Here is a 14,997-nt window from a genome sequence, read left to right on the forward strand (position 1 = left end):
CACAGTCTAAATGTTAAGTTTTTATGTCTCAATTCAGACTATATTTTTTAAAGGAGTGCCTCATTATGAGGCAGAGAACCTTTTAAAAAGAAGTCCCGTTATGATCTGCGTCTTGGTACTAAGTGTCCTGTATAATATGTGAATACTTGTCCTACCTGAAGAAGGCCTTTTGTTTGGTCAAATGCTTATTTTAGCAGAGTTGCAAGGAAATGACTGTCAACATGTGTCACTGTAGCTTCTTGGTATAGTAAGACTCCACATATAAGGTACTTTTTAAATGCACAATATGTCATCTCATGTGGATAATGAGACTTCTATTTTAAAGCTTTAAGGTAGAATGTCATTGATGACCTTGGTTAGACCAGTTTTATTTCTAGATCCTAATATCCCTAAAGAATATGGAAGAGTTTTTGCAATCACTGTATCTTGATATTAAAACATATATCCTTTAAACATTTTTAATCAGTTAGCTTCTACAGTTCTTTTGTCTCCTATATAAGCATCTCTGTTATGTGGGAGACTTCCACTTACAGGAGGCATGAGAATTTGTGTTTATTCTCAGAAGCCTCAGTAACTGAAGTGCTCTGTTGACAACCAGTTCATAAAATGTAGAAGGCAGTTGAGTAGTCACCCTCCTAAGTGTCTTAGGAAATTTGTACTGTTCATTATATTTCTGGTAATATACCTAATTAGGGGAATGAGATAGAGGTAAGCATGGAGTTCAGACCCTTCTTCATTTCATCTTTAAGTTCCCGAACTCTCTTCCTACTTGAGTTCTTACTAAACACTTTTAATTTTACTGGCTATAAATTATATTCAAAGAATCAGTATTGCCCTTGAGCTTATCCCTTCTGTAGCGTCATTGGGGAGGGAAACTATCAGGAAAATGAATGTAAATTGTTAAGGCTTATCTCTTTACCTTTTCCCATTCTGAGATCTATAAAAACACTGGAAAAGACTAGTGAATGTCCTAAATTACATTAGATTAAATATTAAAATCTGATTCCTTACTGTCCTTGAGTGAAGTCTGCATTAGTTGTGTATACTATCCAGCAAAGCTCTGAAGTGCTTACTTGTGAGAGGAGAGAAGGAAAAAGCTTTGAAGAAATCTCTCTGGTAGCCTTGTCTTCTGTGGAGACTAGACTACCACCTTCTTTCAGCCAGGATCTTAATACCTTAATTTAACAGCTTTTGCAAGGCCTAATCCAGTCTCATGCAGAAGACTGGCTCATTGAGTGTAGGCAGTTCAAGACCACTTGATCTAGTAAAGGCAGTTCTTAGTGTTGTATTTTTATTTGTAAATACTAGTTTTAAATACTGTGTTTATATTTGGGAGACACTGTATTAGGCCATTGAACTAAGGCTTCATTTGGCAGATCTGGGTGTCCTTTCCCAAGCATCATGGCAAGCAGTAAGCATTCAGTGGTGACAAAATCACTGTGGTTCCTGCTTTCACTGAACAGTCTAGTCAAAGGTAATGAGTGGTGACAAAAATGTAGCAAATGCCATGATGGAGCAACATGGTTGATGACAGACATAAAGGCCGTGTCTGAGTTATGACCTAGTCAAAATGATCAGGAAAGACTTTGGTGAAAGGGATAATTGAACTAAGACTTGACGGATGAGGAGTAATTAGGCAGAGAAGTGGAGAGAAGGGCATGTCCAAAGGTACAATCTCCCAGTGACTGAGAAGGCTATCTGCTCAAGTGGAAGGAGTATGGGTTTTAGTAGTTAGTGGCTGAAGAAACAGGTAAAGGGTATATAGATAGCTTCATAGTTATGTTCCATGTTATGTTTTATCTAACAGTTGGAAACTATAAAGGGTTTCTAAACTGTGTGTGTATGGGGACAGGGGTGGGTTAAAGGATGGTCACCTAATAAAATTGCCATGTAAAGAATACACAGTGCAGTGTTGAGAACAAGATGTATGGGGCAAGACATGTTTAATGGAGTAGCCCATGTGAGAAATGAATTACAACAAAGTGGAGGGCGGATTCTGTGTGTTTCCTGTCTCACTGGCCACTCAGTAATCAGTATCCTTTGCTGGGTAATCCACGCTTCAGTTGTGAGACGTTGATCTCTAGCTACAGTCTTCCCTAGGTTATCTCATCTAATTCCAGGACTTTGAATACAGTCACTCTCTCAGTCACTCCTAAATACTCCTAGGTCTCAGACTCCCCAAAACTCCAGTCCTAGTCAGTATCTCGATTTGAATGTCTTGAGTGTTCCAAATTAATCTCTTAACCTGCATTCATCCATTTGCTTAGGGCAAATACTTCGGCTGTCATTTTTTTCCCCCTTTCATATGCTGTATCTAGTCCTTAAGCAACCTGCATGGTTCTACCTTGAAAATATGTTGTGAGTCATCTCGCACTTCTAACCACCACTACGCTGGCTTAGAGCAGGTAACTACCGTAGCTTACGATGGCTGGCTGCTGCTACTCCTGTCCTTCTGCAGCGATTTTTGCACAGCAGCCAAGAAAGCCTTTTCTAAGGGCAAGTCAGATTTTGTCACTTCCCAATTGCCCAAACTCCACTGGTTTTCCCATCACACCGGGAATTCTGAAGTTTGGCCCATGTGCGTTCATTATTTGGCCTAATTTCCTGCCATTTTGTTCTTGCTCATTGTAGTCTGGCTACATTGGCTACTTTGCCACCTTGCCAACATTTTTCCCATCTAGAAATCTATATGTTATATCTTCATTGTGGGAAGGCTTTTCACTCAAGTATTCTTAATGCTCATTCTTTCTAAATTCGGGTATTTGCTCCAGTATTATTACCTCAGGCCTTCCATGGCCGTCACTAAAACATATCCTTTGTCACTATCTACTTACTGAATAGTTTTTTCTTAATAGCACTTAAAACTTAGAATTATGCAAACTTCATGAGTGACAGGAACATTTTGGTCACTTTATCTGTTGTGTCTGGCATGTTGACATTTTTGTTGAGTGAATTAGAAAATGGTGGATATTGGACTACATGGGTGGTGCTGATTACATTAGAATTGGAATTTTCTTGATTTGGGGAAGGAGTTCAGTGGGGAAGGGAAGATAAGTTCGGCATCAGACATTTTGAATTTGAGGTGTCCGAAAAATGACAAGCAAGCAACTGGGATTTGTTTACTTGAGGGTCAACGATCTGGCCCAAAGACAAGAATGTATAAGAATATATGTGGTTCTTGTGCATGGGCGAATTTCGCCTGGGAGCTGGTGGGGGTGGGGGGGTGGAGGAAGAAAGGAGGTCAAGTAATTTTGCAAGAGCAGAGCCTCAGAGCTGGTATTTCAGAAGAGCGCCGTCATCTGATGGCCAGATAAGGCCTATAGGGAGCTTACAAAGTACCCATACTGGTGGGTAGAAACCATACTGAATTCTCGACAGGTCTACAGGATTTCTGCAGGTGTGGAGGGTCAAGTGAGATGAATCAAATAGGTCTGCTGGTCGAGTTTTCTCATTTTGTCACATTAAAGTGGGAAGTTATTTAATAAAAGAATCCGTAAAATTACGCACGGATCCCTGGAGTCTCGTTAAACTAAGCTAACACAACCCTGGACCACTTACATGTGCTGCCTCGGACCCATCTGGGAACCCGGGCTCGCCCCAGCACAGTGTCAGGAACTGGGGGGCGGACACCTGTATGCTTATTTTGCCCTCGGAAGCCAGGGTATTTTGAATCGAATGTGAGGCAAATCGCAACCGGCACCATAGCTACCGCGAGCAGAGGCTGAATCCCAAGGCCGCGCCAGGTATTTAGGCTGCAGCTCCGCCTCCCCGGCCTGTGACGTCATCACACGGAGACCTGGTTGAGGAAGGTCCCCGCACGCGCGTTACGCCGTGCCGTTAGTGCGCTTGCGTACACGCCTCTTTCTAGGGCCTGAGCGGGACGCGCGTCACGGAGTGAGGCCAACTCTGAGAGCGCGCGGTCAGGCATCCGCTAGGGGCAGCCCGCCGCTCCCTCCTGGCTGCTGGAGTAGTTCGGTTCCCCCACGTGCTTCCGCTTGGCTGCTGGCTGGGATCCGCTGGGCTCGGGGCGCAGGTACCCAACACGGGATGGCTTGGGGTGGGTGTCGAGGTCGGTGTTCATGTGTTTCTTGGGCCCAGAGGTGACCGGCTTGAGGATGAAGTCTCTGCATCTATGCCGATGCCCGGCCCTCTTCGACTGCCTTCCCGCACGGGCGCTCCTAGGTGATAGATTTTAATTCCCCGATTAGCGGCCACCCTCGGCGTGCTTCTCGAGCGCTCTCGGGGGGTTGCGTGGCTCGATCTCCACCTTCTGGGGACCTCTTGTTAGGGGTTGGAGTGAGGGGGTGGGTGACAACACTTTGGCTTTCCGCGGAGCTTACCCACAGTTCTTGGTATTGACGCGCTGGGCATTAAACTGAGGGGCTGGGCATTAAACCAAGTCCAAATCTTCCCACGCTTTGAACTGTTTGCCTCAGCTCCTCCTTTTATAGTCTTTGTTCAGCAGTCACATCCAGGACTTTGTTTTGTTAATGCCCCTAGAATGGTGACTGGCACATAGATGCTGTTTTGTTAGACCAGTAGATGAGTGAATGAAGAAAAGTCCTCTTTCTTTTCTCTCAGGTCCCTGTTTATCAAGTCTTCCGTGGCACCTCCAGCCCAGAGTAATCTCAGACCTTCATTCAGCCCACTGGCTGTACTATTATTTTTATATCTAATTGTCTGTCTTCAGACAGATCGCCCCTTATCTGTTTCACTTGAATATTTTCTCCAAGGAGAATGAAAACTTGAAGTCAGGGGCTTTATCTGGTATTGCTTCTGGGGCTCCCACAGTAACTAGGGCAAAACACGGTCTCTAATAATTAGTTATTGATTGATCAGTGTGTGGTTGGTTTGTGGCAGCAATCAACCGACAAGCTGGGCAGATTGGTGAGCTGTAAAGAGCTTAGGCTTTGGAGTCAGGCAGACTTGAGTGTGAATCCTATCTCTGTTACTTTTCTTCCTTGAGATACTTGAATTCTTTATACTTGCTTCTTTCCTTATGAAAAAGGAACCATTTATTTTAACAAAATGTTTGATATTAAGATAGAACTGCTAAAATCCATATTTGGATTGGAGATTAGAAGCATGGTTACCGCACAGTTAAGGCAATTAATGAACTTCATGTTTAGAATGCAGGAGGCCCTGGACTTTCTAGGTAACCTGTCATTCTTAGTCTTATGTTGTAGTAATATAATTGATAGTCCTGATGTTTCTTTGGTGTATTTATTCTGGTAGTGATGCAATATTGTATCATATATAGTCACAGTAACTTTTACGGTCTGTACAGGCTTCAGTATGGTTTTCCCTCCCTCGAGGAGACAATTGGGACACATTTCATCGCAGTAATATTCATTGATTTCCTTTTCCTGACTTTATTAGTAATGCATATGAATTTAAAAAAAAAACAGAATACCAAATAACAAAAAAACAAAATAAGAACCATCTGCAATCTCACTATTCAGAAATTATTACATTTTGGTGTTTTCTTCCAGGTTTGTTTCCCATGTATGTTATGTACATGCATTAAAAGAAAAAAAAGGTATCGTGCTTTATCCCGTGATGTCTATCTTCTCATAAGTATCTACATTCATATCCTTAGATAATTTCTGAAAGTTATTTTGAAAAAGTTTTCTTGAAAACTGCCTTATTCTATAAATATGCCATCATATGTTTTAATCATTCTGTTTTTTGGAAAATTGTTTTCAGTTTTGAAAAAAACCTCTTTGATAGGAGTGTGAATTACAGCTTCTCTTCTGACTTTCCTGCTGAGGAAATATATTCTTCACCTCCCAAGGCTCGGTTTCCTAATTTTAAAAATGAAACGGACATGTTCCCTAGGGAGCAGTTGGAGGGTTAAGTAAAATGTTTCTTACAAATGCGCCTCTCACAGCCCCGGGCCCCACAGGAGGCCTCCAGCTAATGTTCCTCACCTAGAATCTGGTGTTCATGTCCAGTTGTGTTTCCTTTCTCTCTGTTTCAGGGGTAATCTTTCACCATGCATCGGAAGAAAGTAGATAACCGAATCCGGATTCTCATTGAAAATGGAGTCGCTGAACGGCAAAGGTCTTTGTTTGTTGTAGTCGGAGACCGGGGAAAGGATCAGGTAAGACCTGGTCATCACTTCCTGACTGACTTTGTATCTTATTCCACAGAGTCAACTTGTTATTGGGCCTCTGAGGTTTCAGCACATAGTAACCTTAAGGTCCCTTTGACTGGTCTTCTTTGAGTAAAATGCCTAGTGAGAACCTCAGCAGGGACTGAGCATGAGGTTAAGTGTGTGTGACCGGGCTTCTAGCCCCTGCCTAGGCCCTACTGGCTTTGTGACCTGGGGCACTTCCCTGTCCTGGCCTTCGGTTAACTTTCCGGATCTGTCAAGTCAGGTCTTGGGCCTGGCAGTCTCTGAGGTCTCTTTGGGCCCTGAGATTCTGTGACTTCTTCCTTTGGCAGGTGGTCATACTTCATCACATGTTGTCCAAAGCAACCGTGAAGGCTCGGCCTTCAGTGCTGTGGTGTTACAAGAAAGAGCTGGGGTTTAGCAGGTAAGTTTGGCCCTTACCACTTACAGTTCCTGCCCCTTACTTCAGTACCAGCCAGTGATTCCCTGACCTAGTTTTTCAGGGATCATTAGGGAGGTGCTACCTCTGAGGACACTTCCAGAGAGAGAAAATGATAGTGCTGATGTCCTTTCTTCATTCCTGACGATAACTTTCACATCCGTTCCATGCTCTGTAGAAGTCCCCAGCCCAGTTCCTTGCTTTCTGCCTGTGATTTTTCCTTTTACTTTTCTAGCTGATCAAGCCTATCTAATGCAAGTTCCTTCAGTTGCCTTTTCCCATCTCATATTTACTCTGCATTTTCAGTTTCTTTTTTTGCCTTTTGTTTCTGAGGAGAGTGTGCCTCATCCCATGTCCACTGCAAACCCTTTATCTACGCTGGATCTCTTCTCTCACTTCTTTCAGGACCTGCACCCTCTTTCCTCTGCCAGCCACTGCAATCCCCTTTGAAACTTGCTCCTTTTTCCTGTAAATGTGCTCGGCTCTCCAGTCTCAAAAAAAAAAAAAAAAAAAAAAAGATTAGCTGCCTATCCAGTTTTATCTCTCAGGCTCTCATTTTCTCTCACGTTTATTGCCGTGAAACATAAGCCTTGTGTGATTCTAGCCACTCTCTTTGATAACTGGCTTTTGCTTCGATCGTTGTGACCAGATTGTGCTCTGGGAAGTCACTGACAGCCCGACATCTCACGCAGCAGCTGTTCTCCCTCCTCTCAGAGCTCTTTCTCCACCGGTTGGTTCACTGTTGTGTTTGACAGTTGGCCCTCCTTTTATTTTTTGAAGCTGCGGTGGTCAAGATATCTAGTTGTAAATAGCAGACCTTAGCCACAAACACACTTAGGCCCAAAGGGAGTTTCTTGAAGTATAGGAGATACTTACGTGGATGAGATTTCAGCGCTGCCTCGGCTGATACAGAGCCGGAGTGCTAATGCTCCCCGTTCTTAGTCTCAGCTCTTATCGTTGGCTCTGTTCTTCCCCACCACAGCTCCGCTTTCTGTGTTCTTTTGTCCCCATGGCAGAAGTAGCTGTTGAGGTCCAGCAATGTTGGACATCAGTCTTTCTCCCCAAATTCCTGTGGAGAGATGCTCATCCTTGGGCCTGAGGAGGTGGGGTCAGTCCATCTAGTGGAGACCTGGTAGTTCCGCCCATAATTTTGTGTATGGAGGAGTTTGGAGTGTCGAGTCCTGTTCCTCGGCAGATAACCCACTTTGTGATATGTCAGAAGTGCACTCCTGGGGCGCCTGGGTGGCACAGTGGTTAAGCATCTGCCTTTGGCTCAGGGCGTGATCCCGGCGTTATGGGATCGAGCCCCACATCAGGCTCCTCGGCTATGAGCCTGCTTCTTCCTCTCCCACTCCCCCTGCTTGTGTTCCCTCTCTTGCTGACTGTCTCTATCTCTGTCAAATAAATAAATAAAATCTAAAAAAAAAAAAAAAAGTACACTCCTACCTTGGCCTCTATGATGCTTTCTCAGACTGCCTTCCTGAGCAGTGCTCTTTTTCTTGATCTTATTTCCTGCCCTCTGCCTAGCTTGCGTGTGCTTTTCTGTCCTTGAGCCTCTCCTCTGTGCTCTATTCCCAAATGTGTTTGTCTCTGGCATTGACTCTGAACCGGAATTTCAGCTCTGGCTGCTCTGTGTGGTGGGTACTCCCGGCCTTGGTCCTGCTGCCTCCTCTGCCCAGTGTGCCACGTCTGCCTCTCTGGCATCACCTTTTGGGGCCTGCCTCGTTCCCCAAACTTTCCCCAAACCCTGTAGTCACACCTCGGGGTGCCTCCACCCTCCTCACTCCCTTCCGTCTTCCAGTGTTGGTCACTCTCTGTTTTCCCTCCCCGGCAAGATGCTCATTTGCACCCTGGTCTTGTTTTATTTCCAGGTGGTAAGTTCATTTAGTTAGGAGGCCTCACCTGCTTATCTTTATATTTTCGTATTTTCAGATGATCTGGCGTGTTTGTGGTAGGTGCTCAGATAATATTTGTTGAGTTGAATGCATTGTTTAAGTTTTTTAATTGTACTTAGTTCCAAACGCTAAATTTGATTAGTTAGCATCCTTTGGTCTTCGAGAGACTTGATTCTGCCTAAAAGAAACTAGGTTTTGAGTAAATTGTCTTGCTTTTGAAAAAAACATATAAATGCATTCTTGTAAGAAATACGAAAAATACAGACATCACAAAGGTGGAAATAAGAGCATTTATAATCTCAGTGCGTAGGCATAGTTAGCATTTAGCTGTCACTGTGTGTCATTATAAATCATAATAGGTATTTTGCTGTATATATTCTTTCGTAATTGGGCAGGTAAGCATTTTTAATACAGATTGAGGATAAGCTCTCTTGCCTGTCAGCAGAATGGTGAGTTTCTGGGGCTTGTGAGTGTTACTGCCGTGCAGTTGGTAACTCAGACAGGTGCAGAATTAGGCAGTTCATAGTATTCGGGGCAGATTTGCCCTTCCTATTTAACCCCTCCGACTTCACTTGTAAGAATCTCTTCTTTGCCTCTTGTAGCCCTCCCAACCCTGTCTTGAGGTGACAGAGCCCCAGATTAGCTGATGCTTATAAGTCATGGGCTAAGGCACAATCCCTAAGTGACAGTGACAGTAACCTTGCCCAACTGCCTCTTTCACAGATGAAGAAATATGGGCCCAGAGGGAGGGCCTTTGTTCTAGCTATTCAGTTAGAGAACTGTGGTAACATTTCGATCAGTTATAAGCCTCAGTTCTGGAGCTTTCCTGTTTTTCTCTCATTCTGTAGAAGAAAGTTAAATGACTGTTGGATAGTCAGGGTTTTTAAGACAAAAGAAAAGTTCATCCTGAGAACTATCCAGATCCCATTCCAACCCTTATATCTTCTGTCTGTATTAAGTCAGAGCTGCCCTTGAGGACTTGATCCCACAGTCTGGGGAAGGAAGTAGATGAATTCATTTATGCAGAATGAATAAACTGCCTGTGGTCACCCTGCCTTTCTCAGGTCTTCTGGGGAACGGTACCACGTAGTGGAATCATGGGCTTGAGACTAAGGAATGAGGTCACCAAGGTTGATTTCAAACTCTGGTCTAGCCAAATGTGAGGTTTAGATCCTTCCGTTACCCTTCTTTTGAAGTTAAGTGTTTACAGAAGGTACCAGGGCAGCATAGCAGGGTCCCCACACAGACTTACCCCTGGCTCCCTCCGAAGCCCATCCTCAACCTCTCTACTCTTTCCTTCACCTTTAAAGGGAGGGGTTAGCACTACAGTTGCGGAGTTTCCTTCTAGCTCTGAGGGTCTGGGTGGGTGATCATTGGCCTGTCCCCTGCTGCCACACTTTTAGCCTCGCTGGTTTACTGGCCCTCCTGGGGTGTGTATGGGGGGGTTGATTGCAGTCACCGGAAGAAAAGGATGCGACAGCTCCAGAAAAAAATAAAGAATGGGACATTGAACATAAAGCAAGATGACCCCTTCGAACTGTTCGTGGCGGCCACAAACATTCGCTACTGCTACTACAGTGAAACCCACAAGATCCTGGGCAACACCTTCGGCATGTGCGTCCTCCAGGTGGGTGGCTGCCCCGGCTTGTGCCTGAAGCCTGAGAACGGAGGGCTCCCCGCAAGAACAGGCAGACCGTCAGGAGAGAGTCCCCTGTACCACCTCCCCTGAGCGTTGTCAGTGGAACACTTGGCCACTTCCCAAAGCAAACTTGGTAACTCACCGCATATAAAAATAAACTTTTCCACTGAGAGCCACACTTATCTCGAGATACCAGAGCTGACACACATGCTCCATCACAGCCGCTTCTAAGCAGCTGAAGGTGAGAAAGAAAGTGCTGTGAGCTTCAAGCAGCCCCCTGTCCCCAGATCCTTGCTGGAACTAGCTGAAGCCTTTGGTGAGCAGTGGGGCCTGTTTTAACCGACAGGGTGCACGCAGGCTTTCTCTCCAGAGTGCTTGATCGGCATAACCACCACGGACACCCTCCATCCCTCTTTGTAGTCCTTAAAATCCTCTTACTTTTCCCCCCACAGAGAACTACCTGGTGCCTTTTTCACTGGTCTTATTCTGCCAGTCAAGTGAATAGACTAAATTTCACATTTTTCTTTGTTTTGGGCTCTGGCGGTCTGTTTTATCTTTTGATTCCTGACATTCATGACCCCCACATACCCCGAAAAAGAACACGTATAAGCTCAAATCCCCAATTTTGGTATGTGTTTATTATGTGCATTCACTACTATGATTAAGTAAGTACATCATAAAGCGTACCTTACAAAATGTAAATTAAGAAATGAGGGAAAAAATCATGAATTGGAAGTTTTTATTTTTTTCTACTTTCCAGTGGGTTGTCCCATACTGCTGGCTTGCATCTCACCTTGGAGACACGAAGAGAGCATTTTGCCTCTTCTTGCCCAGCTGATTGGTAGGGAGCGTTCCTAGGCCGCCTCTGTTACCAGGGGCCGTGGAGAAGGCTCCCTTAGGCAGTGGCTCCCCCATGTGGTGCAGTTGAGTTTTGTCAGACAGCTTCTGTCTATAAACACATCCAAAACTGAATGACGGATTTGTGAAATGCAAGTGCGGATCAGTGAAGATGGGAGGATTTCTTCCCAAATAGGATTTTGTCTGAGATTATTAGACACACTTGACATACAAAACCAGGTACCCCTCTTCTCCAGGGCTGGGCTCGCTTCTCTGCCTGTCAGGAAGGGGTGTGTGTGTGTATGTGTCCATACTGGTGAGTTGGGTGGGGGCTGTGGTCTTGGGTTTGTTCTCTGAAGCCGTCCTTTTACTTTATCACCTGGTCTTCGGTGCTCTTTGCATGACCAGCCCTTTCCAAGTTCTTCTTCTTCCAGGATTTTGAAGCTTTAACTCCAAACTTGCTGGCCAGAACTGTGGAGACAGTGGAAGGTGGTGGGTTGGTGGTCATCCTCCTGCGGACCATGAATTCACTGAAGCAGCTGTACACGATGACCATGGTAGGTGTATGGTTTTTAACTGAACTCTGGCGGGTCAGATGAAGCTGCGTTTTTGCTGTTGGTCACTTTCTTTTAAGAATTCCTGTTGCACAGCTCCAGTGAGTGGTCAGCACAGGCTCTGGGCTGGGAGATTTTTGACTATAAGTAATGAGAAGGTCACTGTGGAGAAATGTTAGTGGCCCTGACTGTGCCTGGGCATCTCTGAATTTCACATTTGCTTTCGGGTGTTTGCAACATATATACCAGTGAGATTCAGGTATGACGCGGCTGTTACGTAGTTCCATTTCTGGAATGGTATTCTGCAGAGAGCCATGCCAGTGGCTCATTTGTGTATTGCAAAAAAGGGACCACGCACAGATGTCCTCACCAGTCCTCATCCTGTTGGATAATGAAGGAACATTTGCCAGTTCCACTCCTAGTTTGGCAAGAGCTTCAACTCTGGGAGGGGTAGTTTCCATCCAAAGCCGAGGACATGGTTAGGAATGGGAATATGTCTCAGTGGATGCAGAGCTGGTCTCTGACCCTATCAGTATTGCCACGTGGATGTTCTTAGTTCTTAGGTTTTCAGTCATCCCGTGGCCCTGCTCGTATATGGTGTTAGGATTGGCCTCAGGCTTTCATGAGCTGCATTTATACAGTGACCTGGACTTTCCTCAAACCTTAGTAGCTGCTTCCTGTCACCACTGCTCTTCCCATCACCTACCACTGTGGCCCCTCTGGCTTCCTCAGGCGTCCTCAGACATGCCCAGTATGCTCTCACCTCAAGGCCCGAGCACTTGCTGTGGCCGGTGGGTTATCCGCGTAACCCTCTTCCTCACTGCATTCAAGTCCTTGCTCAGACACCACCTCCTCAGTGTGGTCTTCCTCACACCCTGTTTGAAATGCGTGACCTGCTTTATTTTTCTTCAGAGCATTTGGCAACTATCTGAAGTTACATATTTATTTGTTTACTGTCTGACTTCCTGTGCTTGTCTCTAAACTTCGTGAGATCAGGGACTTTGTTTTCCTCGCTGGTGCACTCCCAGATCCTGGAAGAGTGCCTGGCATTTAGTAATCACTCAGTGCTTGTGAATGAATGAATAACCTGTACCCACGTCAGTTTGTTTGTCCTTCTTCCCCCTTTCATGTGGCTGCCTGCCTTTCACCTCAGAGGGCCTTCCCTCTGTATCGCATGTAAGTAACCACCCCCCTGCCATTCGCTATCACTGCATCCTTTTTTTCATTTGTAGCATTTGCCAGAATTTTACTCGTTTGTTTCCCTCCAACCACTAGACCATAGGCTCCATGAGCACAGAGGTCATGTTTCATTAAATACCAGCGTATACCCAGCATGTCTGGCACACAGTTGGTATGCACGTTTTATTGAACGAGTGAAGACATTTTACGATGCTGGATAAAATGTGGAAAAACGTCAAAGTTGAGATGAGGGGAAGTTTGTTATAATAGAAAACACTACATTGAGTGTTTGATGATCCCAGTTCTGGCAAAGAGCAGTCGGGCCGTTTAGCACAGCAGGTTACGTGGCAGTGGATTTCCAGCAGTTGCTCCGGCGCCTCCTTTATCCCGGGGTTGCTTGTTAGAACGGCCTCGCATTTAGACCCAGAGCCTCAGCGTTACTTTGGGATGTTTTTGTTCACGGATGTTGTCTGTTTTAGGATGTGCATTCAAGATACAGGACTGAGGCCCATCAGGATGTGGTGGGAAGATTTAATGAGAGGTAGGTCTGAGGCACATTTCTCCCTTAATTGTGGGGAGCCGTGGTGGGAAGCACAGCCGAAAGCTGTGCTTTTGTCTGAGGGCGGTTAGCACGGGTCCAGAGCGGTGAGATTGCGGACGGCAGTGCTGGTTGGGAAGCCAACTGGAGGCAGTGAAAGTGAGTGGGGAGCTGGGGCTTGAACCAAGTCCTCCTCCTCTCTGGCTTTTAGCTTACTCTTCTGTCAAAGGGGTAATTTGTCTGGGTCACAGATTCCCAAAATGTGTTTCACAGAACACTAGTATTTTAAGAGGGACTTTATGTCGAAAGGGTTTCTGGCCAGTTGTGTCTGGGAAGCTCTGATACAGTTTGTCCTGTGTGAAGATTCACTTTAGCCTGTCATAGCCTCTGAAAAGTCTTGCAGCAGCAGGGACCTATTTTACTGATCGTTTCCCAGATTTATTTGACCACAGAGCCCTTTCGTAGGGAACGCTGGTTAGCAGCCTGTGAAACTCCATGAGAAGCCATGGCCTGGATCAGTGGTCGTCCTCATCTAGAGCAGTTTTGCTCACAGGGGCCATTTGGCAACGTCTGGAAACAATGACTTGGGGGAGAGCATTGGCAGGGGCGGGAGATGCTACTGGCATCTAGTGAATAGAAGCCAGGGATGCTGCTGAACGGCCTAAAATGAACAGAACAGCCCCACAAGCAAGAATCATCTGGTCCGAAACGTTGCTAGTGCTGAGGTTTAGAGGTCCTGGCCTCAAAGCTTGGTGCCTTTCCAGTTTTCATCGTCTCTGGTGCTTTCGCTCAGTAGACAGAGTAGGTCGGGGCGGGGGGGGGTGGCCGCGTGCTGCCAGATAGAACAATAGGAAGCCTGGGATAGTAGCTGTTGGGGCTCTCTTCTTGCGCTGTTGGAGGAGTTTGAATTTTCTAGCCAAACACATGTTTTCCTACCCGTGGGAGCATCTGTGTTAATTTCTTAAGGGAGCTTTTCTTTCTTCTGCCTCGTCTTTATTTTTTCTTCCTTGTGGCAGAAGGTAAATTCATTTGTGTATGAGTTTGTTTCCCTGTGTGACTGGTGATCATTTGTGGGGTGGGTTTGGAGTTCCCCATTGAAGGATGGCCTGAGACAGCTCAGTCCTCAAAGGGTGAGCTAAGAGGGTTGGAAAAGGTTGTGTGACACAGGGCACAGTGATGGTTGTGCACAGTAGGAGTGCTTGTAACCTGTCTCTCAAGACAGTTCTGGGTATTCTCTTTTGCTGTATAAAGCACGTTTGGGGGGCGCCAGGTGTCGGTTAAGTGTCTGTCTTCTGCTCAGGTCATGGTCCCGCGGTCCTGGGATGGAGCCCCACATCAGGCTCCCTGCTCCATGGGGAGTCTACTACTTCCTATCCCTCTGCCCCCTCCCACTGCTTGTTCTCTCTCTCATTCACTCACTGTCTCTCAAATGAATAAATAAAATCTTAAAAAAAAAAAAAAGCACATTCAGGTGCCTTGTAGGGAGGCTCAGAATCCTCTCGCACTGCCCTACAACTGGGTTTTGGCTTTCTCTAGCTTTCTTAGAGATGTGGGGGCCAAATGATTTTCCCGAAGAAAAGCCACACCTTTGTTGTGTAGACATTACCCTTCTTCCCCCTCAACATCTCATGACCGTTTTGTTTCTCAGATTTATTCTCTCTCTGGCCTCTTGTAAGAAGTGTCTCGTCATCGATGACCAGCTCAGCATCCTGCCCGTCTCCTCACATGCTGCCAGCATTGAGGCCCTACCTCCCCAGACCCCGGTGAGTCAGCCAGCAGTCCAGGAATCAGGGCGAGGCCG

General features: G+C 45.8%; 1 protein-coding gene across 2 annotated transcripts in view; it reads left to right on the forward strand.

The window, feature by feature from the left end:
- Positions 1-1,891: 1,891 nt before the first annotated feature.
- NAT10 (N-acetyltransferase 10) overlaps positions 1,892-14,997 on the forward strand; it is a 38,977-nt gene continuing 25,871 nt past the window's right edge. For both annotated transcript variants that reach the window (XM_026512142.4, XM_044389028.3), the window contains exons 1-7: positions 1,892-4,033; positions 5,981-6,103; positions 6,448-6,539; positions 9,905-10,076; positions 11,360-11,482; positions 13,138-13,199; positions 14,845-14,959. In XM_026512142.4, the coding sequence (XP_026367927.3) occupies positions 5,996-6,103; positions 6,448-6,539; positions 9,905-10,076; positions 11,360-11,482; positions 13,138-13,199; positions 14,845-14,959 (672 nt within the window). In that variant the 5' untranslated portion in view covers positions 1,892-4,033; positions 5,981-5,995. The remainder of the gene's footprint in view (positions 4,034-5,980; positions 6,104-6,447; positions 6,540-9,904; positions 10,077-11,359; positions 11,483-13,137; positions 13,200-14,844; positions 14,960-14,997) is intronic.

This window comes from Ursus arctos, unplaced genomic scaffold (genome assembly GCF_023065955.2).
Source record: "Ursus arctos isolate Adak ecotype North America unplaced genomic scaffold, UrsArc2.0 scaffold_23, whole genome shotgun sequence".
Classification (NCBI taxonomy): domain Eukaryota; kingdom Metazoa; phylum Chordata; class Mammalia; order Carnivora; family Ursidae; genus Ursus; species Ursus arctos.